The following is a 24,258-nucleotide window of genomic DNA, read 5'->3' as shown; positions in this document are numbered from 1 at the left end:
TACGAAAAATCGACACTAAAGTCAACTTTTTAAACAAAATGTTTTTACTTTCTTAGCTATGTTAGAAAAAAATGATAAAAACTATTAGAAAAATAAATATTTTATGAATTTGCAGTTCCCCATTATCAGTGCCTGTTTATATTTATTAAGATAGGTAGGGGGAGTAACTGGTATAATAATGTCGCATATATTTTAAGTTTCAAGTCAAAAATTTTGTTTGTGTAAACCTTTATTAATACTCTTAAAATGAGGACATTTGTCTAAAGATATTGCTTTGTAATTGTACCTGCAGATTAAACTGAAAAGTGGCCGATTTTTTAGGTACAATTGCCCTACAAAAATTGATAGTTTAAATGTCATTAATTTCTGTTCATAAAAGTAACATAGACTGATCTAATTCTATTGAGTTTTTCATGCTAGGTGAGTTTTGAACCCAGGATTATATATGTGAAGTTAAGTTTGAACCAGTTGCCTAAAACAAAAGATTTTGTTAAAATAGTCCCAAAATTGGCAGGAATTACGTACACGACCAGTAGCCATGTATTTACTGTACATGCTTATTTTGAAGATTAGTTTGGCACATCTTTGGTAGCTAATTAATTTACAAAGAAAGAGGCAAAATATACTAAAAAAACTAAATTATTTATGTCCTCTTACTGTAACATCTCCAAAAAAATAGGGTAGGTACATCAGCCAATTTTTTGTTTCTCTGTACTACTATGCAAAAGTTATTTCCAACTTTAATAAGGGCATTCAATGGCAGAATTCTTCCAAATCTATTTGCAATAAACATTTCTTTATATGTCAAACAAAAGATTAATTTTGTTGCATTACCCTTTACCACTCTGAGACGCATTTCAACGCATTTGTAGTCCCTAAGAAAGTTAAATTTTCATAAAGACCTTCCTTAATTAACTCAAGTTTTAAAAGCCCAAGGTTCAACCCTAAGATACTGATAAGCAGCAAACAGCATAAAACCTGAACAGACTGCGAGTTACTTGCGGGATGTTCTGGTTTACGCTGTTTGCACATAGCCATTTTCACTTTGCTTCTGGGTGGGAAAGGGTTAAGATCAAGTCAAGCGCAAATGAACGACAAATCAACCTGGGACACCTTTAGAATCATCATCACGAAATATGGTCTGTTTGGTCTGTGGAAATTGAAAACTTATGTTTTAGGCTTCAACCTTTGATAAATAAATGGTTTATTATTATTTACAATGATACAACTGCAGGGTTTTGTATGGAACTTAACATGGAACCTGAATGGGTATTTATGAAACTCAGATTACGTGTTATGATATTTTTGACCTTGAGGGGACTTAACTGTTCACTGACTTTACTACGGATCAAACATTGCTTTTACATTGTTTTCAAAACAGCTTGAGGCGTTCTTTTGCTTTAATTTGGTACTCCAATTAGGCCAACTGATAAAGATTGCATCATTAGGATAACACGCTTAATTAGTAACAACTGACATTGCACCTTGGGGCTCCTAATTTTACATGTTTTCCGATTAAGTATGCCTGCAATTTTAAGTTGGTAAATTTACTTTCAGGCCACAGCCCCATGAACACTAAAAATAAACGAATATTTCGTAAAATATTTTGTAAAATAAAGTAAACACATACAAAATCAGTATTCTGTATAGTAAAAGCCAAAATTTTTATAGATTTAATAAGATACAAAATACTGTTATTATGCCCCGTTTCGAAGTAGAGCCAAGAGGGATATATTGTTATGCTGGATGTCGGTCTGTCTGTCTGTCTGTTGATAGGTCTTTTTGTCTGTCTGTAGGTAGTAGACCAGTTTGCTTCTGATCAATAACTCTTCAATGAATTGACCAAGTGGCTTCATCAGGGCTAGCACTGGCCCAAAAAATCTTTGAGCCTACCAGATTTCGTTTTTCGGCGCGCAAAAAGTAGTTATGAAATAATAATATATACTAACAACTTGTTCATATTTCTTTTTATGACAACAAGGGCATATCACATATAATATAACATGCAGTTTTCAATATAGAAATAATTATTATGGTACTTTTCAAAGTACAGACATAAATTAATGTGTACATGTACACTTAACAGTGGAGTATGTTGTCCTAAATTTGAAATCCTGAAAATTAGGTCGGAGGTCTTAGAACCAGGAACCCAACAGGAATAAAGAGCAAAGCCACCCCACCCAGAGACTTACAAATTGTTCTTTTTTATAGTCTTTCCAATTGCAACTTCAAGTGAATACAATTCTAAATGATATAAACCACATCGTCTGTATTACCGCATGTGTAGTCGGCATTCTATTTCTTCTATAAAGAACTCCGGAAAAAAAATTAAATCGGCGAAAAATAATGTATCCAAAAACGACAGTCCAAAAAAATTGTACGCGTTCTGCACTTGAAATAAATTTTGCATATCGTTTGATTGCAGAAAATGAAAATCCGTAGCCTAGCAAATACATAATAAATATACCATTTGGGTTGACATTTTTCTTTACAATAGCATATCTTGTGGGTAAAACAACTTTATTATGATCACCTTTTATTTCAAACGATAACGTCGATAATCGTCAGAAAGGTGTAACATCATTGACATGGAACTAATTATTTAATAATCATTCTTTAATTCAGATCGATAGTCAGTAGACAGGTCTAATGTGAATAGCTGGGAAATTATTTATTGTTGCTCTTGTCATTTGTTTATCTTTAAATACGTCGTTTGCCATCGGCTGATAAATTGTTGGCAGACGACAATATCAACTGTGTATTCCAAGTGTCTACGCATGATTGACCCAATATTATGTGTGAGCGAACTCAATGTTGAATGCCCAGCTACCACTTGCGCTTCAATAACAATAAGGTCAAGCGATGTCTCTTGTTCTGGTGCAGACCGGTTTTTCGTTTATTGGTCAATTTGCGAACACTTTTAATGAAACAAAGAGAAAACTATAGAAAACCAGTCTGAATTTAAATGGCGGATAATTTCAATGAAGAATTGCGAGATTTTAGCATTTTCGCAAATCAGAGTTTTCTTGAGTCAATTTCTCAATATTTTCGCAAATGGCTCAAATGGCGAACGACAGCGCGAGCCCTGCTTCATTGTGCATTGGCCTTGGACAGAACATGACCTGTATTGAAATTGGGGTCACTAGGTCAAAGATCACTGTCACAAAAAATTAGAAATTCGTTTCCAACCAATAGCTTGTCAACAAATTGACCGATTGGCTTGATATTTTCCATGTGCATTGGACTTGGACAGTAGATTACCCCTATTGAAATTGGGGTCACTTGGTCAAAGGTCTAGGTCACTGTCACAATAAATGTTTAATTTGGTCTTGTTTGGGGGGAGGGGGGGGGGGGGCATCTGTCTCAGATTGCGAGGCTTTTATTTTTTGTGTGACAGTTTATTCTATCTAAATTTCTCCAGATGATATACAAACATTTACAAGCAAACACACTGACCTAATAAGAGCACAGGCAATTGCGCTCCCATATAAAAAATGAAGATAAAAGAGTCATTAACACAGTTATGTGTTACCCCACGTACACTTTCATTTGTGCACACTCTCTTTTATTAGCTCCACTGGCCAAAGGCCAGCGGGGCTTATGTCATGGTCCTGCGTCCGTCGTGCGAGCGTGCGTCCGTCCGTCCATTTCTGCGTTAACTTTTCCTTTAAACATCTTCTTCTCCTTAACTACTGGTCCAATTCTGATGAAATTTCTCAGGAATGTTTCTGGGGTGAACCTCTTTCAAATTTCAAATTATGCCCCTGGGGTCAAATTTGACCCTGCCCCGGGGGTCACAAAATTGAAAATTTGCTTAGGTAAGGCCTATTTTGTGAAAACTTTCAAAATCTTATCGTCCATAACAATTGGGCCTAGGGCTATCAACTTTGGTATGTAGAGACATCTAATAGTCCTTTACCAAGTCTGTTCAAATAATGCCCCTGGGGTCAAATTTGACCCTGCCCCTGGGAGTCACAAAATTGAACATATGCTTATATAAGGCCTATTTTGTGAAAACTTCAAAAATCTTATTGTCCATAACCATCGGGCTTAGGGCTATCAAATTTAGTATGTAGTGGCATCTTATAGTCCTCTACCAAATTTGTTTAAATTTTATCCCTGGGGTCATATTTGACCCTTCCCAGGGGGTCACAAAATTGAACATATGCTTATATAATGCCTATTTTGTGAAAACTTTCAAAAGTTCTTGTCCATAACCATTAGGCCTAGGGCTACACAATTTGGTATGTAGTGACATTGTATAGTCCTCTTCTTAGTTTGTTCAAAGAATGCCCCAGGGGTCATATTTGACCCTGCCCTGGAGGCCACAAAATCGATTATATGCTTATAATTATAGTGCCTATTTTGTGAAAACTTTAAAAATCTTACTGTCCTTAACCATAAGGCATAAGGCTACCAAATTTGGTATGTAGTGACATCTATTATTTCTTTACCAAGTTTGTTCAAATTATGCCCCTTGGGTCAAATTTGACCCTGCCCGGGGGGTCACAAAACTGAACAAACGCTTATATGGGGCCTATTTTGTGAAAACTTAAAAAAAATCTTTTGGTCCATAACCATTGGGCCTAGGGCTTTCAAATTTGGTATGTAGTGATGTCTAATAAACCTCTACCAAATTTGTTTAAATAATACGTCTGGGGTCAACTTTGACCCTGCCCCGGGGGGGTCACAAAATTGAATAAACGCTTATAAAGCGCCTATTTTGTGAAATCTTACAAAAATCTTCTTGTCGAAAACCATTCGGACTATGGCTACCAAATTTGGTATGCAGTAACATCTTATAGTCCTCTACCAATTTTGTTCAAATTATGCCCTTTGGGTCAAATTTGACCCTGACCCGCAGGTCACAAAATTGAACATTATATACGCTTATATCTTGCTTATTTTGTGAAAACTTTTAAAATATTCTTGTCCTTACTCTTGGACCTAGGGCTACCACATTTTGTATGTAGTGAGATAAAGTAGTCCTCTACAAAGTTTGCTCAACTTATGCCCCTGGGGTTAAATTTGACCCAGCACAGGGGGCCACAAAAGTGTTCATGTGCTTAACAGGGATCATATTTTCCCGCAACATCAATCGGTCCGGATATAAATGGGGAAAAGTATCCGAAAATGTATATCCTGAATCATGACAAATTACGTTAAAATATATACCATTGATATTGCCATTCATGAAGGTGGTATAATAAATGTACAAGTAAAATTCCCTTAGGCATTTTTTTAACGGGACATACGAGTTTTCTCAACTGGTTTTATCATTTGGTATTTCATTGTTGTTTCGTGTGCTGTTTTATCAGACTTTTTTCATCGTTGTCAATATTATTAATCTGTGTAAGTCTATACCAATGTTTTAAATTGTTGTCGACTCGATAAAAGCTTACACACATGCACTGAACCAAACAAATGTCTGTGCGTAGGTTGGCTACTGACAACAACAAACCAAATAATAAAGAAATAATTTGTTGTCAAATAACCCACGGCCGATAGTTTAGATGCGTAGGGATTTAATCACGAGAGCGAAGCATTTGAAACCACGCATCTAATTTTCCGGTCGTGAGCTATTCAACAACAAAGTACACGAATTATTTCGATTCTAACACGGTTTTACTAAAGATTTATTCAATGTATATTATTTTTCTTGTGTACTATTTTATCTGAAGTTCCGTCCATAAAAATAACTTTCGGCTGTTCTGTCGATCAGATCCGCGACTTTCATTTATAATTATATTACCGGATTATTACGCTGGTGGAAAATGTATCGGCATGTTTTGTTTAGTTACAGCGCGTGCATTCAGACACGTCTTTTCGGATGCGTCTTTAATCCGCTGTTCACAAGTTTTTTATTCTTGGTCTGACGTGCAATAAACCGGTCCTGACCGGTTTGGAGACTGCAGCAAATGGTTTACCACACCTAATCAAGATAAGAATGTCATTAGGGTGTGTTAGCATGTACACTGTGTAATCGATTTCATGACATGAGAATTTTAATAGCAAACAGATTCGGACCGACTGTTTGGGATTTTCAATCGGTCTTTCATGACCCCAATCGGTCTAGGACCGACAAAACCGAAAAAAATATGATCCCTGGTGCTTAAATAGGGCCTATATTTAAGTATTTGCACATGCGGAGAATATTTGTTTCAGCCTTTTTTGTCAGCAGTGGAGCGATACAGGGCCATCATGGCCCTCTTGTTATTTTTTCTAGCTGAATCACCAAGACAGGATGTCCTCGCTTGAGCTCTGCTTATTAATAAAATAATGATTATTCATGAGGACTACGTCTGGTTACGACACTGCCAAACACGCGTTCGCTCGTAAATGATTGGATATTGTCACGAGAAATTCATATGGAATATATTGTCACACACAAAAAAAAAAAAAGCATTTTGTATCTACTTAAATCTATGTTACCTTACTGATTCTTGCGTCGAAATTTTTGCTATTTCAATAAGGAACATTTATTTTTCATGTGTTAACTTTATTTCACAAAGTATTTTACGAAATATTTGTTGATTTTGAGTGTTTATGGGGCTTAAAAAATGTTGTATGAAGATTGATTCATTTAACATTTGCTAAGAAGCCACCCTTCATGTATCTTTAATAAAACACTTCTTGTTTACATGTCATATTCAGTAACATTTGCCCCACAACATTTAAACTCAAAACACTTTCTTTGTATAATAAGAACTAAATTTCTTATCATAGCTCTATGAACATACCCTTCTAAAAAGAAACAATGAATATTACAATTTTCTAACAATTAAAAGGCGAGTTAATAACATGATTTAAGTTTAAAATAATGGCACTTTATACATTCATGAATTTGTCATATGTAAGGTTACTGGACACCATTGTTCATCGTGAAAAGTTATATCGACCAGTCAGTATTTGACACATGTCATTGATGAATATAATGTACAAATTCACAAAAATATTTAAATTTGTATTTCTGACTATAAAGCAATCATTTGGGACATACAATTCTGTATAGATCACATTCCAAAAGGATTATAGTGTACACACGATTAAATGCAGACTGTTGATGCGTGGGTGTTATGGTGTCATGCTTGCATTAATTTGAAAGTTTATTCAAATGTTTACACCCAGCTATTCAAAATACATGATCCACATTTTTGAAGTAGGCCCTTTTTAGCTCATTTGAGCACAACGTGCTCATGGTGAGCTTTTGTGATCGCCTTTTGTCCGTCGTGCGTCATCCGTTGTGTGGCGTCAACATTTGCCTTGTTAACACTCTAGAGGCCACATTTATTGTTCATCTTCATGAAATTTGGTCAGAAGATTGGTCTCAATGATATCTTGGATGAGTTTGAAAATGGTTACGTTTGCTGGAAAAAACATGCTTTAATTTCCTTATATGGTGATATTAAAACCTTGTTAACACTCTAGAGGCCACATTTATTTTCCGATCTTCATGAAAGTTGCTCAGCAGATTTGTCCCAATGATATCTTGGACGAGTTCAAAAATGGTAACCTTTGCTTGAAAAACATGGCTGCTAAGGGGCGGGGAATTTTTAACCAGATTTTCCGAAGGAAAAAACTGGTTATTAGATTGGCAAATGTCTGCGGGCTGGCAGGCGAAACAAGCTTGTCCGGGCCATAACTTTGTCGTTCATTGTGAGATTTTGAAATTATTTGGCACATTTGTTCACCATCATTAGACAGTGTGTCTAATTTGTTCACCATCATTAGACAGTGTGTCGCGCGAAAGAATTATGTCGATATCTCCAAGGTCAAGGTCACAATTTGAGTTCAAAGGTCAAAAATGGCTATAATGAGATTTTCCGGGCAATAACTTTGTCGTTCATTGACAGATTTTAAAATCATTTGGCACATTTGTTCACCATCATTAGACGGTGTGTCGCGCGAAAGAATTACGTCGATATCTCCAAGGGCAAGGTAATACATTGAGTTCAAAGGTCAAAAATGGCCATAAATGAGCTTGTGTTATCAGTTTGACACGAAGAACGTCACATCAAACATGTTAATCCCAAGTGATTTTGGGTGCCAATTAGTAAGCGGCTCGCAGAGCATTAAATATAAGGGCAATGATGTTGGAGAAAAATGCGAATATGAGATTATCAATTCTGTTATTGCCATCCCTAGTTTTATTACATCCGACATAATCATATAAGTTGTATGCTTCCTTTCATTTATATTTTAATTTTGTTGCATGTGAATCAATTTATCCTGTTATAAAATGAATAACTGTAACAAGTCCATCTGAGTTTTTTTTGCATGATCATAGGCTATTAGAAAGCATGTTACATACGTATGTGTGTAAAATGTGTGCAATGTGTATTTTTAGCTTGACAATTCACTGAACAGTCCAAGCTTTACCTCATACCCAAAATTGGGGTAGTTGTCTGTGTAAGGGGTACAAGTTCTATATCCCCTAGGCACTGTTTCTAGTAAAGGTATTTACTTGAAACTTCAAACATGTGGTCAGGGTCATTGTCTTCTAATTGTTGACAGAGTTGACTGTTTGTGTAAACTTGAAGGGGTAGGGGGGATGGCAGAGCTCCAGATAAGGGCCGTACAGCCGTAAATACGCCTTTTTCATGAAGATTTACGCATTTATTTTCATAAACTGGACGTACAATTACGACATTAATATCCATTTTACGCATTTACAAAAAAAATCTGGCCGTACCGAAACGTCTGCGTCAGCGCGGCGTGATTTGTTGGTCTCTAACCTAACGGCGCTTTTCGTTAATTTAAATGACCGAAAAGTTGTAGACTGGGTTCCAATATTATTGTCTATTCTGTAGCGTGATTTCCTGTAACTTGTAAATCCGTCAAAAACGATTTGTCTGCGCGCAATTGAATGCCGGCTTAACCGAAAGCGGCTCAAAACAACACTTTGTTGTCATATAATGACTACATACGGTGTCTTCTAACCATCCTGACATTAAATCTTAAACCCAGAAAAAGACATTGTCGCCCCAATATTAAACGATTTGATTGCATTGGTGGCGTAAAACGTTAGAAAACACGATGGAAAACGGATCAGACAGTGAAATAAGTGTTCATTTACTTAGCTTACTAGTTGGCTTGTGTTTTCTTGTCAAGAAAAATGAAGAAATAGTATTAGTCATGAGTTTTAATGTGTAGTTGTATTAGCATCATAATTTAGAATGGAAAACCTAATACAGTAACTATTTAAGAAGCTACACATATTTATTATAATTGCTGCAAATGTTTCTGTAAAGTCAGTTATACACCCTTCAATATCCAAGATCACGGGTAGTACAGTACTACCAGTATTTTTGGATATGGAAGTACAGGTAATAATTGATTTTAAGTGTTACTCCTTTTCTTTCTGTCAACCTATGACTGGAATTTAATGAAACTATAAATTATGGGAAGCTTCACTACCAAGAGAAGATGTGCCTATTATCAACCGGTTCTGGTCGGATGATTTTTCACATACTTATGGCCCTTTGAAATTTTCCATTGTACATATAGTGCAATTCTTGTCCAAGCTATTTCTCAGCAACTTATTACGGGAATTCAATGAAACTTTATGGGAAGCTTCACTACCAACAGGAGATGTGCATATTATCAGCCGGTTACGGACTGATGATTTTTCACAGAGTTATGACCCTTTGAAATTTTCCATTAACTGTACATATAGTGCAATTCTTGTCCAGGCTATATCTCAGCAACTAATGACCGGAATTCAATAAAACTTAATGGGAAGCTTCACTACCAAAAGGAGATGTGCATATTATCAGCCAGTTCTGGTCGGATGATTTTTCACAGAGTTATGGCCCTTTAAAATTTTCCATTAACTGTACATATAGTGCAATTCTTGTCCGGGCTATTCTTCAGCAACTAATGACTGGAATTCAATGAAACTTTATGGGAAGCTTCACTACCAAGAGGAGATGTGCATATTATCAGCCGGTTCTTGCCGGATGATTTTTCACAGAGTTATGGCCCTTTGTAATTTTCCATTTTACATATTGTGCAATTCTTGTCCAAGCTATTTCTCAGCAACTTATTACGGGAATTCAATGAAACTTTATGGGAAGCTTCACTACCAACAGGAGATGTGCATATTATCAGCCGGTTATGGTCTGATGATTTTTCACAGAGTTATGGCCCTTTGGAATTTTCTGTAAACTGTACATATAGTGCAATTCTTGTCCGGGCTATTTCTCCCCAACTTCTGACTGGAATACAATGAAGCTTTATGGGAAGCTTAACTACCTTGAGGATATGCGCATGTTATAAGTGGGTTCTGGATAGATGATTTATTTAGAGAGTTATGGCCCCTTGAAATTTTTAAGTTGCTAAACCATCCATCGTATTATTTTGTCCAATGTTATGCCCCTCAAGATGTTTTCTTTTATCTAAATATATAGTGCAATATTGTGACAAAAAAACATTGGGGAGCATCACCTGTCTCCGACAGTTTCTTGTTTTAAATTTATCTTCAATTTGTCATTTTGCTTGTAAAATGTTTTTTGTTTCAGGCATTGTTGCTGTCCACACTAGTTGTGTCGCTGATTGTTAATATCTCCTTTGTGATGGACACTGATGGAGTGTTCGGTTCCCTTCAGCTTCCCAGAGGTCAGAGAAAACACTTGAATATTACACAATTTTTGATTGAAGTTCTGTGCTTGAAAAATTGATTCTAATTATAAAATACAGTCTAACCTGCACATCCGACCACTTGCATTTAGAGACCCACCTCGCTAAACAAACGTTATTAATTCCTCCCAAGCTAAAATCAATTAAAAATGGCTTTACTTAACGACCACCTTAAATCCGCGACGAACGACCATTGTTTTTCTTACAAATTAAGACTCGTTACGACAGTAAGCGACCATTTTGCAGTCTCGCAGTGAAGTTGCTAAGCGATGGTGACACTCAACTAACAATGCAGGTGATAATCCGCTAATTGGCATCCACGCTTGCACGCTGTTATCGGGAGCAAACTGTGAAAACTCGGCTGACATTAATTATTTGTGTACTTAAAGTTTGCAAATAATTGTTTTAATTACAATGACTATATTTACTCAAAGGTAAGTTTGTAACGGACAGCAGTATAAAAAGGGAGGTAAATAATTTTTCAAGCACTTGCAAAAGTACACAAACAGCGCAACATGTCTTCTACTAAACGAAAGTGTCTTACATTGGAAGAGCGGATGAAAGCACTAAAAATGCTTGAATCCGGGAGGAGCTGTAGGGCTGTAGCGACCGAGATGGGTGTTGGCAAGACACAAATACAGTCGGTGATGAAAAGAAAATGAGAAATTATTGAAGAGTATGAAGGGGACGGTAATCTACAAACCAAGCGTCCGCGGAAAGCCACAGAATATGACGATCTAAATGACCTTGTTCACAAGTGGTTCTTAGATGCTACTGGGCGTCACGTGAACATATCAGGACCACTCCTGAAAGAACGGGCGCTCAAGTTCGCAGCAGAATTGGGGTTAGCGTCGTTCAAGGCATCAAATGGGTGGCTCGACTCATTCCTAAGACGCCATAACATTGTATTCAAAACACGGACGGGTGAGAGAGCGGAGGTGGATCCAGTCGTAGTGGATGACTGGAAAAAGCGTCTACCAACAATCTGCGAAGGTTATCAACCGTGTGACATCTATAACATGGATGAAACAGGATTATTCTACAAACAAAGCACAAGGTAAGAAAAAAAATTAAAACACGCTAATAATAAAACACATAAATAAATAAAAATATAAATAAATAAACAAATAAATTATAATTTTATATTTCAAAATTACTTTTTTAATATGTTCAGTGCGACGTTCTTCAAGAAAGGCGAGACATGTGCCGGCGGGAAGATGGCGAAGGAGCGCATCACTGTGGGTTTATGTGCCTCGGTAACGGGAGATAAGCTGCCCCCAATCATCAATGGGAAATAAAAAAAACCGTATGTTTTGGGTCAGTTACTCCCGACAAATTGCCGATACGGTATTACAACAACAAAAAGGCGTGGATGACGACCGGGATAATGGAAGACTGGCTGAAGTGGTTTGATCAGCGGATGCGACATGCCAGAAGACACGTCATATTATTCATAGACAACGCACCATCACACCCTCGCATCACACTAACCAACATCAAGCTACAGTTCCTTCCTCCAAACACAACATCAGTGATACAACCCATGGACCAAGGGATCATACAGACAATGAAGCTAAAGTACAGAAAATGTCAACTACAACACGTGATGATGGAGCTGGAAAGATCGTCGGCGACCACCGGACCTCAAATTCTGAAAGAGGTTAACATCCTACAAGCTATCTACTGGGTCATTAGCGCATGGAAGGAGACAACTACGGAGACGATCGGCAAGTGTTTCGCAAAATGCGGATTCATGAGTGACAGTGAAAAAAGTGCTAGTGCTAGTGACAGTGAAAAATGTGCAGATGACCGTGAAAAAAGTGTTAGTGAAAACATTACAAGTGACAAAAGTGAATGTGATGATGTTGAGGACGACTTGCCTCTCATCATGCACAGATAAGCACGTGATTTATTTGGGTGTGAAGTGAAGGACCTTATCAACATTGACAGGGACTTCACAACATGCGCAACGGACATGGACGAATGGAAGAAGTCAGCACCGGAAATTCTACAAGAAGATGGATGTGACAAGGAAGATGACACCAACCCAACAGAAGAGGAAGCGACGACATCAGAAACAACACTCTCCATGAGTGAGGTAGTGGAAATGAGCAGAAAACTGAAGGACTGGGCAGTGAAGAAAGGGCACCATGATCTACTAGCGACATTGATGGAAGCCAGCAACAAGATAGGGGATATAGCCATGAATGGAGAGAAGGTGAAACAGACCAAGATTGAGGATTTCTTTTTCAGGCCATCTTAATATTGTTGTAATGTGTAAATATGTGTATGCTGTTCCATGTAAATATAATGTTCATTGTTGCTATGCTTGATATGTATGCGTTTTATTTGATATGTATGTATTATTGCAATTTTAATTGTTTAATTATATGACTGTTACATATTGTATTTGTAGTGGTTTAATTTGTATTTATTTGTATGTAAAGTTTGATGTATTAGGTAAATATGTTTATGTATTTTTTTATTAAATAAATGTATATTAATATATTAAATACAATTAAACAACAAACAACTTTTTTTCTGTATATATTTCTATAAAAACGAACACTCAACATATATTTGAATGTATAATGTACATACTAAAGCGAGATACACATGCATGTACTGACATATGCTAATGTGTTGCATTAACAACGACCAACTGGTCTGATAGGTCAAACTGTACTCAGAGACCACCTCAGTTAAGAGACCACTTCCTAGATTCACCTTGGGTGGTCTCTGAAGACAGGTTAGACTGTAATAATCATTTAGTTTGTTGGAAAATTTAAGTGAAATCTAGGTTTATTGATGTGTGAAATGTAAGCCCATTTAGGATTCTTTGATATTTGAGGTGCAAAAACAATAATTATGAAAAGAAGTAGGCATCACAAAGTAGGGTATAATGCTGTAATGAAACTTTATGTTTTACCAAAAAGCATTTAAAAAATGAAAATGTTGAAACATTATTTTGAGTCCCTATCCATGTAACATATGCTTATTTCCATGCATTACATTTTATTGGTAGGGTCTTAACTCTTTCCCACTCAAAAGCAAAGTAGAAACGGCTTATGCAACCAGCATTAAACCAGAACAACCTGCGATTAACTCGCAGTCTGTTCAGGTTTTATGCGGTTTGCTGTTCATCAGTACCTTAGGGGTGGAAATAAAGCCTTCAAAACTGAATCTATTGAGAAAAGTCTTTATTTTAATTAACCAGGTTTTCCGAAGGAAAAAACTGGTTATAAGATTGGCGAATGCGGGCGGGCTGGCTGGCGGGCTGGCTGGCTGGCTGGCGGGCTGGCGGAATAAGCTTGTCCGGGCCATAACTATGTCGATCATTGTCAGATTTTAAAATCATTTGGCACATTTGTTCACCATCATTGGACGGTGTGTCGCGCGAAATAATTACGTCGATATCTCCAAGGTCAAGGTCACACTTTGAGTTCAAAGGTCAAAAATGGCCATAAATGAGCTTGTCCGAGCCATAACTATGTCGTTCATCGTCAGATTTTAAAATCATTTGGCACATTTGTTCACCATCATTGGACGGTGTCTCGCGCGAAATAATTACGTCGATATCTCCAAGGTCAAGGTCACACTTTGAGTTCAAAGGTCAAAAATGGCCATAAATGAGCTTGTCCTGGCCATAACTATGTCATTCATTGTGAGATTTTAAAATCATTTGGCACATTTGTTCACCATCATGGGACGGTGTGTCCCACGAAAGAATCACGTCAATATCTCCAATGTCAAGGTCGCCACGACTAAAAATAGATTTAAAAAAAAAAAAAAAATTACAAAGGGGGTTAATTTTTTTTGGTCATTTCAAAAGTTCAGTTTGAGTTTTCTCCCTTTATCAGATTTTTTTTTCACAATGAAAACCTGGTTTTGTGACAATTTTGTCCCTTGTTTGATTTTCAAACGTGACAAAGTGTGAATTTGAGTGCTAAAGGGTTAACACATTCTTTGAAAGTTGCTTTGAAAGACTTTTTTTTTAATGAAAAGAACTAGGAAATTTGACGAAATTAAACATGGGATAAATCAAGCTGAAATACAACAGAGCTTTACACCCTAGCAATTATTGAGTTGGTATCGTGTGTCAACCAAAGTGTTATTTTTAAACAATGTAAACTTGCTGAACAATTGTTTTTACTCAGTACAGCATGCTTTGATGACAAAGGAAATAAATGAAAAGGCATGATGTAATTGTAAAACACATTTTCAATAAATATGTGTCTTTATTGTCTTCTCTTTACCACGCAAATGTAAACATGCAGACGTTTTCATGTATGATTTTCATTTAAGTAATTAAAGGACAACAAAATGGACCAGATTTTGTTCTTTTTCCCACCTAATCACTAGTCAGTGATATGAAAATGCCTGTCCATTTTTCAAATAATTTGAGCATTCAGAATGCATTTCAGTGAAAAATAAAGTTTGTGGAAGCTGTAGAAAATTTATAACTATGTCATTTTAAAATAACATTTAATTTTAACACCAAAAAATTATATAATTTCAAAGTAAATTCATTGGAGAAAGGAACAATTTTCATACCTGTTTATACGCCCGTTTTAAAAAAACGTGACAAGCTGCGCTGATTATTGAAAAAATCTTTCACTTAGTGAGAAATTTGGCATAAATTACCTTCAGGTACCCCTTTCTTCAAAAAGCATGTCAGCCACTTGAAAATTCAAAATGGCGGCATTTTTTTCAAGATGGCCGCCAATACTCTGTTTTAACAAAAAGTACTATTAGGGTCAATATATGAAAAAAATACCTTCAACCACCAAAAAATTACCTATTAATGATCATAACTATGTAACTATACAATCAAATTTGATGAATGTGTTTTCTATACCTAAGTTTCAAGGGGCAAAGAACACATAAAGATCATCAGACATTGTTTAAGTTTACAATAGTACACACAAAAAAATGGCTGCCAAGATGGCCACCAAAACCTATAAATGATCATGACTATGTAAATATCCACTCAAATTTGATTATTTTGGTGGCTATACATAGGTTTTTAGGGGCAAAAAACACATTAAGATCATCATACATTGTTAAAGTTTATTATATTACACACAAATCCAACATGGCGTCCAAAATGGCCACCAAGATGGCCACCAAAACATATTAATGATCATAACTATGTAACTATTCACTCAAATTTGATGAATTTGGTGTCTATACCTAGGTTTCAAGGGGCAAAGAACAAATAAAGATCATCAGACATTGTTTAAGTTTACAATAGTACACACAAATCCAACATGGCGTCTAAAATAGCCGCCAAGATGGCCGCCAAACCCTATAAATGATCTTAACTATGTAAATATCCACTCAAATTTGATTATTTTGGTGGCTATACATAGGTTTCAAGGGGCAAAGAACACATTAAAATCATCAGACATAGTTTAATTTTATTTTTTTACACACAAATCCAACATGGCGTCCAAAATGGCCTCCAAGATGGCCACCAAAATCTATTAATGATCATAACTTTGTAACTTTCCACTCACAATTGATGATTTTGGTGTCTATACCGAGGTTTCGAGGGGCAAAGAACACATTACGATTGTCAGACATAGTTTAAGTGTATTATGTTACACAGAAATCTCACATGGCGTCAAACGGCACAATACGAAGGACCACCAGTCCATTACTTTTGACGTGATGCTTGTTATGTGAAACGCCATAGTTTGGACCTGCCGTGATTTTTGGATTTTGACAAGATCATTGATATTTTTACAGCTTCAGGCAACACTGAATTTGTAGGGAATGATGCGTATCTTGCACCAGAAAATACAGTACCCTGGGCTGCAATTGTCATTCAAATGATTGCCTATGATTAATATGTACATTAGGGACAAAGCGTGCATTCTGTCAACATAAGCCTTAGTTTGCAACCTTGCCACAACCTTCACACCATTGTAATGTTTGACCAACCCTTGTATTGGAAGGCTGCCGAAATCATCACTGATGCGCCACAAAGTAGTTTAAAGTGTTGATTAGAATTTGGGATGTTTCATAAACGAATGAACTTGCGGGAGGGGGGGGGGCAAAGGATCCCTTATGGCAGAAACCGCTCTCAAAAACATACTTGAGGTAGTCTATGGAGAAAATGCGCAAAATTGTGCACATTGTGACATGAAAAACTGTCCAGAGGGCTTCACGGGACCATCTTCTTGTTGAAAAGTGCATACACAGCCAGCTTACAGCCGAAATGACCCAGGAAGATCCAGACATTCAGATACTGCTGGATCATGCAAAGGATTTGTACACTTTCCTTCTTAGGGGCAAAATGACGCTAGCAGATAATATGTTATGCGATTTATATCAAACCCGAGAGGGCTACAGAGAAGAAGAAACATAAACTTGCCCAGACCTATAAGACAAGCATAGTATGGCTGAATTATCAGCTTATGATTAACAATTCAAGGGTGTTGATTAAAGCATATCGTACTGGGTGTTGGCTGATGCATTAGCAGGCCTTGCCCGATTTGCTATCCATCTTTGCTGCAAATAAGCAACCTAGATGAAACGCACCCAGACGCTTATCGACAGTTCGGTAATGGTTTTCACTTTGTTCGTGGGAACCATCAGTGCTATGCTAGGCTAGGACGTGATCTTGTCATTGAGCACACATTGGTGATGTGTTTATACAGCACATGTGGTCTAACTCGCGGCAGTGAAATGGCCGAGGAAATGGAAACCCCTTGGACCCTATCTGCATCATCCGAGCACAACAGTGAGATGCAGGATTTCACAGATCTGACCTATACTTCAATTCCACAACACCAAGATTCAACTGAGGCGTGCATCAAAGGGGATTTGTTTGATCTATAGAAAATGCAGACACAGATTACAACCTGCTCTCCATACACAGCTGACCCTACTCTATGAAACATGGTCAATAAGATAGTTGCTGGGTCAGATGTGAATTTTCATGCAGTTGAGGCGGTTGGGAAAACGATCATAAGAGATATCATAGGAAAGTCGGTCTTTGCTTATAAATTCACGAGAAAATACAGAGCCAAAGCTCTTGGGAATAGCTTGGCTGTTAAGATCGCTTCTGATCGTGCTTTTTATCCTGATCTTCTGTTCCAGCGTTTCCTGGTGGTGTCAAAATCTGTAGATCATTCCCTTGCAGTCGTATTGTCTTTTGAACTGAGCTCCCATCCTGCTGCCTTCTTTGAAGCCAAGAACATACTGTGTACAGCAGATAAGCCTCAGATCGCTCAGGCAATTTGAGTGTATGCTATAGACAAATCATGTGAGGCTGAGATGAACTGTATTCATGAAACAGATGCATGATGGTGGCACTTTGCTGAATCCTTGACCATGGAGAAGGGCGACTTATATAACGCAATAGCCGAGTCTTATGTAGATTCATAGAAAATGCATTACGGACAAGCGACAGTGGGGTTCGATGGCTATGAAGACGGTCATTATAACAAAGACAACACGCACCGGAGACGATGAAACAAACGTGAATCATATTGTGAGTTTCAGCAAAGAAACAGAATGCTCATGTAAAAAAAGGAAGACTTTTTGTCTCGTGACAGAAACAAGGCCGGCATGATTGCTCTGATCAGCACATCTCTGCCTTAAATGGGATGCTTTGTTGTTCTGTCTTCAGTGGAGGCAGACGTTGAAATTGTTTAAGAAACAGTATAACGATCCCGTCATAGCACCACACAGTTGGTGGGCGAGGATACAGATTTGCTCATCAAGATACTGCATTACTCCGAAAGGGACAATAAGAACCATCTACTTCTGCTTTGATGTAAATAAATAGTCAAAGGAACACACAGTGTATAATATTAACCTTTTGGAAGAACTCATGCTTATTCAGACTGTAATTAATATTCAATGATTTTCAGCAACGGTAAAAATGAAGTCTACAGAAGTTATTAAAACCTGATCCTATTTGAAGTCATCAGCTAGTTCATTCTCTCTTCCAAATGTCATAAATTGGAGTTTCTGATTATTCAACTGCTTAATGATAACCTCAACTCGATTAAAGTGGTCCTTGTCTCCTAAACTATGGCGTTTTACATAACAACCATAACTTTTGAGTAACAAGTTATGGACTTGTGGTCCTTCGTATTGTGTTAATGGCCATTTTGGTCGCCGTGTTGGATGTTTGTGTAACATAATTAGCTTACATTTTGTCTGATGATATAAATGTGATATTTATGTGTTCTTTTCTCCCTGAAACCTGGGTATAGACACCAAATTAATCAAATTTGAGTGGACAGTTACATAGTCATATTATATGATCATAAATAGGTTTTGACGTCAATCTTGGCGCCCATTTCGGATTTGTGTGATATATAATAAACTAAAAAAATGTCTGATTACGTTAATATGTTCTTAATGCCCCCTGGAACCTATCTATAGACACCAAAATCTAGATCTAAAATTGAGTGGAAAGTTACATAGTTGTGATCATTAATATGTTCTGGCGGCCATCTTGGCGGCCATTTTTGAAGCCATGTTGGATTTGTGTGTACTATATTAATCTTAAACAATGTCTGAATTTAAATTCGAACTAGTAAAATTGTTGTGTACGAAATCAAAATCAAGTAATAATTACAGCAGTAAAACCTTTCAGAGAATTTGTTTCTTTTTTTTTCATTTTTCAATCCTGACGGCGGCCATCTTGAAAACGGACGCCATTTTGAAATTTTGTATTGGCTAACATACTTTATCAAATCTATAGTTACTGAAGAGTATATGTGCCAAATTTGGTGCTTGCATCACAAACTGAAAGATTTCTTGATATATAGACTTAATCTGCTGAGCTATATAGTTTCACCTTGGCGGCGGGCGGGCGGGCGGCGTGCACAGCAGTTTCCGCTCTCTAATTCAAACAGTTTTCATCTGATCTTCACCAAACATGGGCAGAAGTTTTATCTAGACAATATCTAGGTCAAGTTCGAATATGGGTTATGCCGGGTCAAAAACTAGGTCACAGGGTCACTTAGTGCATTTCAAGCATTTAGCATGGTTGTTGTTCTCTAATTGAAGTAGTTTTTATCTGATCTTCACCAAACTTGGTCAGAAGTTGTATCTTGACATTATCTAGGTCGAGTTCGAATATGGGTCATGCCGGATCAAAAACAAGGTCACAGGGTCACTTAGTGCATTTCAAGCATTAAGCATGGTGTCCGCTCTGTAATAGAAGTAGTTTTCATCCGATAATCACCATACTTGGTCAGCAGTTGTATCTAGACAATATCTAGGTCAAGTTCGAATATGGGTCATGCAGGGTCAAAAACAAGGTCACGGGGTCACTTAGTGCATTTCAAGCATTAAGCATGGTGTAGGCTCTCTAATTGAAGTAGTTTTCATCTGATCTTCACAAAATTTGGTCAGAAGTTGTGTCTAGACACTATCTAGGTCAAGTTCAAATATGGGTCATGCCGGGTCAAAAACTAGATCACGCATTTAGCATGGTGTCCGCTCTCTAATTGAAGTAGTTTTCATCTGATTTTCACCAAATTTGGTCAGAAGTTGTGTCTAGATGATATGTAGGTCAAGTTCAAATATGGGTCATGGTAAAGTTATCAAGTTGTCCAAAACCTTCAAACGGGCGTATCTTGTGACAGTTTGGCACTCTTGTTTGTATTTGAAGTTGTGTCCTCATGTTCAGTGCTTCAGTATTATCATGTTTCGTTTTTATGTCCCCCACTTTAGTAGTGGGGGACATATTGTTTTTGCCCTGTCTGTTGGTTGGTTGGTCTGTTGGTTGGTTGGTCTGTTGGTTGGTTTGCGCCAACTTTAACATTTTGCAATAACTTTTGCTATATTGAAGATAGCAACTTCATATTTGGCAAGCATGTGTATCTCATGAAGCTGCACATTTTTAGTGGTGAAAGGTCAAGGTCAAGGTCATCCTTCAAGGTCAGAGGTCAAATATATGTGGCCAAAATCGCTCATTTTATAAATACTTTTGCAATATTGAAGATGGCAACTTGATATTTGGCATGCATGTGTATCTCATGGAGCTGCACATTTCGAGTGGTGAAAGGTCAAGGTCAAGGTCATCCTTCAAGGTCAGAGGTCAAATATATGTGGCCCAAATCCCTTATTTTATGAAAACTTTTGCAATATTGAAGATAGCAACTTGATATTTGGCATGCATGTGTATCTCATGGAGCTGCACATTTTGAGTGGTGAAAGGTCAAGGTCATCCTTCAAGGTCAGAGGTCAAATATATGTGGCCCAAATCGCTTATTTTATGAATACTTATGCAATACTGAAGATGGCAACTTGATATTTGGCATGCATGTGTATCTCATGGAGCTGCACATTTTGAGTGGTGAAAGGTCAAGGTCAAGGTCATCCTTCAAGGTCAAATATATGGGTCAAAATTGCTCATGTAATGTCACTTCTGCAATATTGAAGCTAGCAATTTTATATTTGAAATGCGTGTGTATCTCATGGAGCTGCACATTTTGAGTGGTGAAGGGTCAAGGTCAAGGTCATCCTTCAAGGTCAAACGTCATATAGGGGGACATTGTGTTTCACAAACATATCTTGTTTTTATATATTTAATAGCTTGGTTACATCAACCTGGCTCTTGTGAACATCTGACTAACTGTACAAAGCAGCTTTTGCCAAATAATTATACATTGAATAAAGTGCATTCTGTGTAGATTAAGATGCGTAGTCCATGCTACAACTCTTCTATTGGACTGTCACAAGAGCCATCATTTGTATCAAAGGGGATTTCTTAAAAAAAAGAAAAAATAACAGTTCCTTACTTCTTAAAATAATTTTTTCATGTCATTTTTTACAGTATGATAATAGATAAAAAAGACAATGGTTAAATAAGATTATAATGTTTTTGCATGATTTGCTTAAATGTAAAATGATTTAAATGACCATGACACAAATGAATCATTTTTGCAAGAGTTGCTTATTTATTACCCCTCACAAGAAAATCTTTTTTGGGTATTCAATAACACAAATCATAGGATGCTCACTAGATAAATGCATGTATGACAATCCTGTCCAATATGTTGGGCAAGGTATTGTGTTTTATAGGGAGCCATTTATGTACACTACTGTATGTGTACAAGGTTGCTATTAGCCTTATGTTGGCGACATCTGCCATCCATTGTAAGATATTGCCATATTTAATCAAGCTTTGCTTAAGTCGTGCAGAAATGTGACCTCAAGCATTTTCTGGATGGGTGAAAACGTTGCACTTGGAATATGTTATGGCAGGCTATTTGTATAAATTTCGTTAATGTGTTTGTAATTTTTATATGCTGGAAGGAGTTTAATGTAGAGATATTTACGACTGATAGACGTAAGTGGCTGTTTTCTTGAAGTGTCAGGTTTAGATCAGTTTTTCATGTTGGATTATCTTGCTATTGTTAACTGAAATGTTTCATTGAAAGTTTCTGAATTCAATTGATTCATTGAAATAAAAAAAATTCTGGATGCATATAAGGTTGAGATTGTGTGTTAATGTTTCTTATTTTTAAGGACATTACAAATTATATAAGCAACATTTAATAGTGAATTTATCATGTTTTGAATACAAAAACCAAGCAGTTTAACTTTTCATCTCAACATTTGCACATTCTATACTTTTATGTCCAAAAATGCCCTTTGGCAAAATGAATTTACAAAAAATCAACAAAACAAAAACTTCAAGCCCATCCTTTTATAGTTAATAAGACATAGTACCCTTTGGTCACAAGTATCTATATATATAGCTTATATCTTCATTGCTATAGGGATATATTTTCATGGTAAATTGTATAAAAACAACACCAAATCTACCCCAACTAGCCTTTAAAGCCCCTGTTGACAAATATGCTTTTAGTGCAACATAAAAAATTGTTTTAAATGGAAATATCACAGAGCAAAATACATTAAAAATCAATTGAAAAATAAAAAATAATGATTTGATAACTAAACTACCGGATAACTTCAAATGGCATAGTTTCTATTAACACTATAGCTGGATAGTTTCTATAAACACTAAAGCTGAATACTTTCTAAAACATGCTGGATAGTTTCTATCTATGCTATAGTTTGATTCATTCTCTCCACACTATATATATCTGGATAGTTTCTATCAACACTATAGCTGAATAGTGTATTCATACTATAGCTGAATTGTTTATATAAGGGATGGGAACAGTCTATCCACACTATAGCTGGATAGTGTCTATCCACACCATAGCTGGATAGTGTCTATTCTCACTATAGCTGGATTGTTTCTGACCACACTAAAGCTGGATAGTGTCTATCCACACTATAGCTAGATAGTGTCTATTCACACTATAGCTGGATAGTGTCAATCCCCACCATAGCTGGATAGTGTCTATTCACACTATAGCTGGATTGTTTCTGACCACACTAAAGCTGGATAGTGTCTATCCACACTATTGCTGGATCGTTTCTGACCACTCTAAAGCTAGATAGTGTCTATTCACACTACATGTATAGCTGGATAGTGTCTATCCACACCATAGCTGGATACTGTCTATACACACTAAAGCTGGATAGTGTCTATCCACGCTATAGCTGGATAGTGTCTATTCACACTATAGCAGGGTTCGACACTAAGGCACGTCCGACAGACATTGTCTAGTAAGATCGGTGGTCGGGCTAGTAAAACTGTGGGCTAGCTTGTCCGACTTGTCGTACATAACAAATCTATACTGATTCATATAACTATACCTAACCGAAAACCTTTTCCTCTTAATGTGTAAAATAACTCTCGTATCCGTTATTTACATCAGAACAAAACTAGCGTATATAAATAAACGCGGAGAATTCACATGATTCATCGCTATTTTTAGACGCGAAGGAGAGCTTCCCGCAGAAATTTCTTGTTTCCATTGGTCAAGTTGTCATGAATATTAATGATTTTCTGAAGTGTCTTAGAACTTTACATCATGTTTTTACGACTTCTATTGACAATCCGTATCATCAATGTAAACATTTTGGCGTAGCAGACGAGAGAATGTTATTTAAAGAATATATTGTTCAAGATTGGATTTTCATCCGACAAATAAGTTAATAAAGAAGAATCCGACGGTAAAACTGACACAGATTATGCCGGAAAAAGGGCCTTGGAGCTGTGGTTGCATGGAGCACAGCGGTCAAGGAGGCCAGAATTTGATGACCTTGAATAAATGTCACCTGCTGTACAGGCATCATTTATTTAACTGGTGATAAACAGTGAAATTATAACAAACAATTTATGTTGTTAAATAGTTTTATTTTATTTTTTACTCTTTGCATCAAAATGACTTTCTTGTGTTCACTAATTATTTACTGATTAATAATTGATTAAACAGTTACACGACACAATTGTGTTCATTTGTTATGTCATTTATGGTCTAGTAGACATCATATTTGGGCTAGTACATTTTAAGAGGAGCTGGTCCGATGGTCTGGCTGTAAAAAAAGTTAATGTCGAACCCTGTATAGCTCAATAGCTTCTATCCACACTATAGCTGGATCGTTTTTGTCCACACAATAGCTGGATAGTCTCTATTCACACTATAGCTTAATAGTGTCTATCCACACCATAGCTGGATGGTTCCTATCCACACTTTTGCTGGATCGTTTCTGACCACACTAAAG

The 24,258-nt window shown here is 36.8% G+C and overlaps 1 protein-coding gene and 1 long non-coding RNA gene across 7 annotated transcripts in view; both read left to right on the top strand.

Moving 5' to 3' along the window:
* The window catches only part of LOC127862153 (protein O-linked-mannose beta-1,2-N-acetylglucosaminyltransferase 1-like), a 75,821-nt gene that overhangs the window by 18,285 nt on the left and 33,278 nt on the right, over window positions 1–24,258 (top strand). For all 6 annotated transcript variants that reach the window (XM_052401149.1, XM_052401152.1, XM_052401150.1 and 3 more), the window contains one exon: window positions 10,521–10,617. In XM_052401149.1, the coding sequence (XP_052257109.1) occupies window positions 10,521–10,617 (97 nt within the window). The remainder of the gene's footprint in view (window positions 1–10,520; window positions 10,618–24,258) is intronic.
* Window positions 13,848–14,474, top strand: LOC127862165 (uncharacterized). Its single transcript, XR_008040470.1, has 2 exons — window positions 13,848–14,088; window positions 14,251–14,474. It is a non-coding gene; the product is annotated as an uncharacterized LOC127862165 (long non-coding RNA).

This window comes from Dreissena polymorpha, chromosome 16, assembly GCF_020536995.1.
Source record: "Dreissena polymorpha isolate Duluth1 chromosome 16, UMN_Dpol_1.0, whole genome shotgun sequence".
Taxonomy (NCBI): Eukaryota; Metazoa; Mollusca; class Bivalvia; order Myida; family Dreissenidae; genus Dreissena; species Dreissena polymorpha.
Note: the sequence above shows the minus strand (reverse complement) of the source record. Positions and strands in the feature narration are given on the sequence as shown.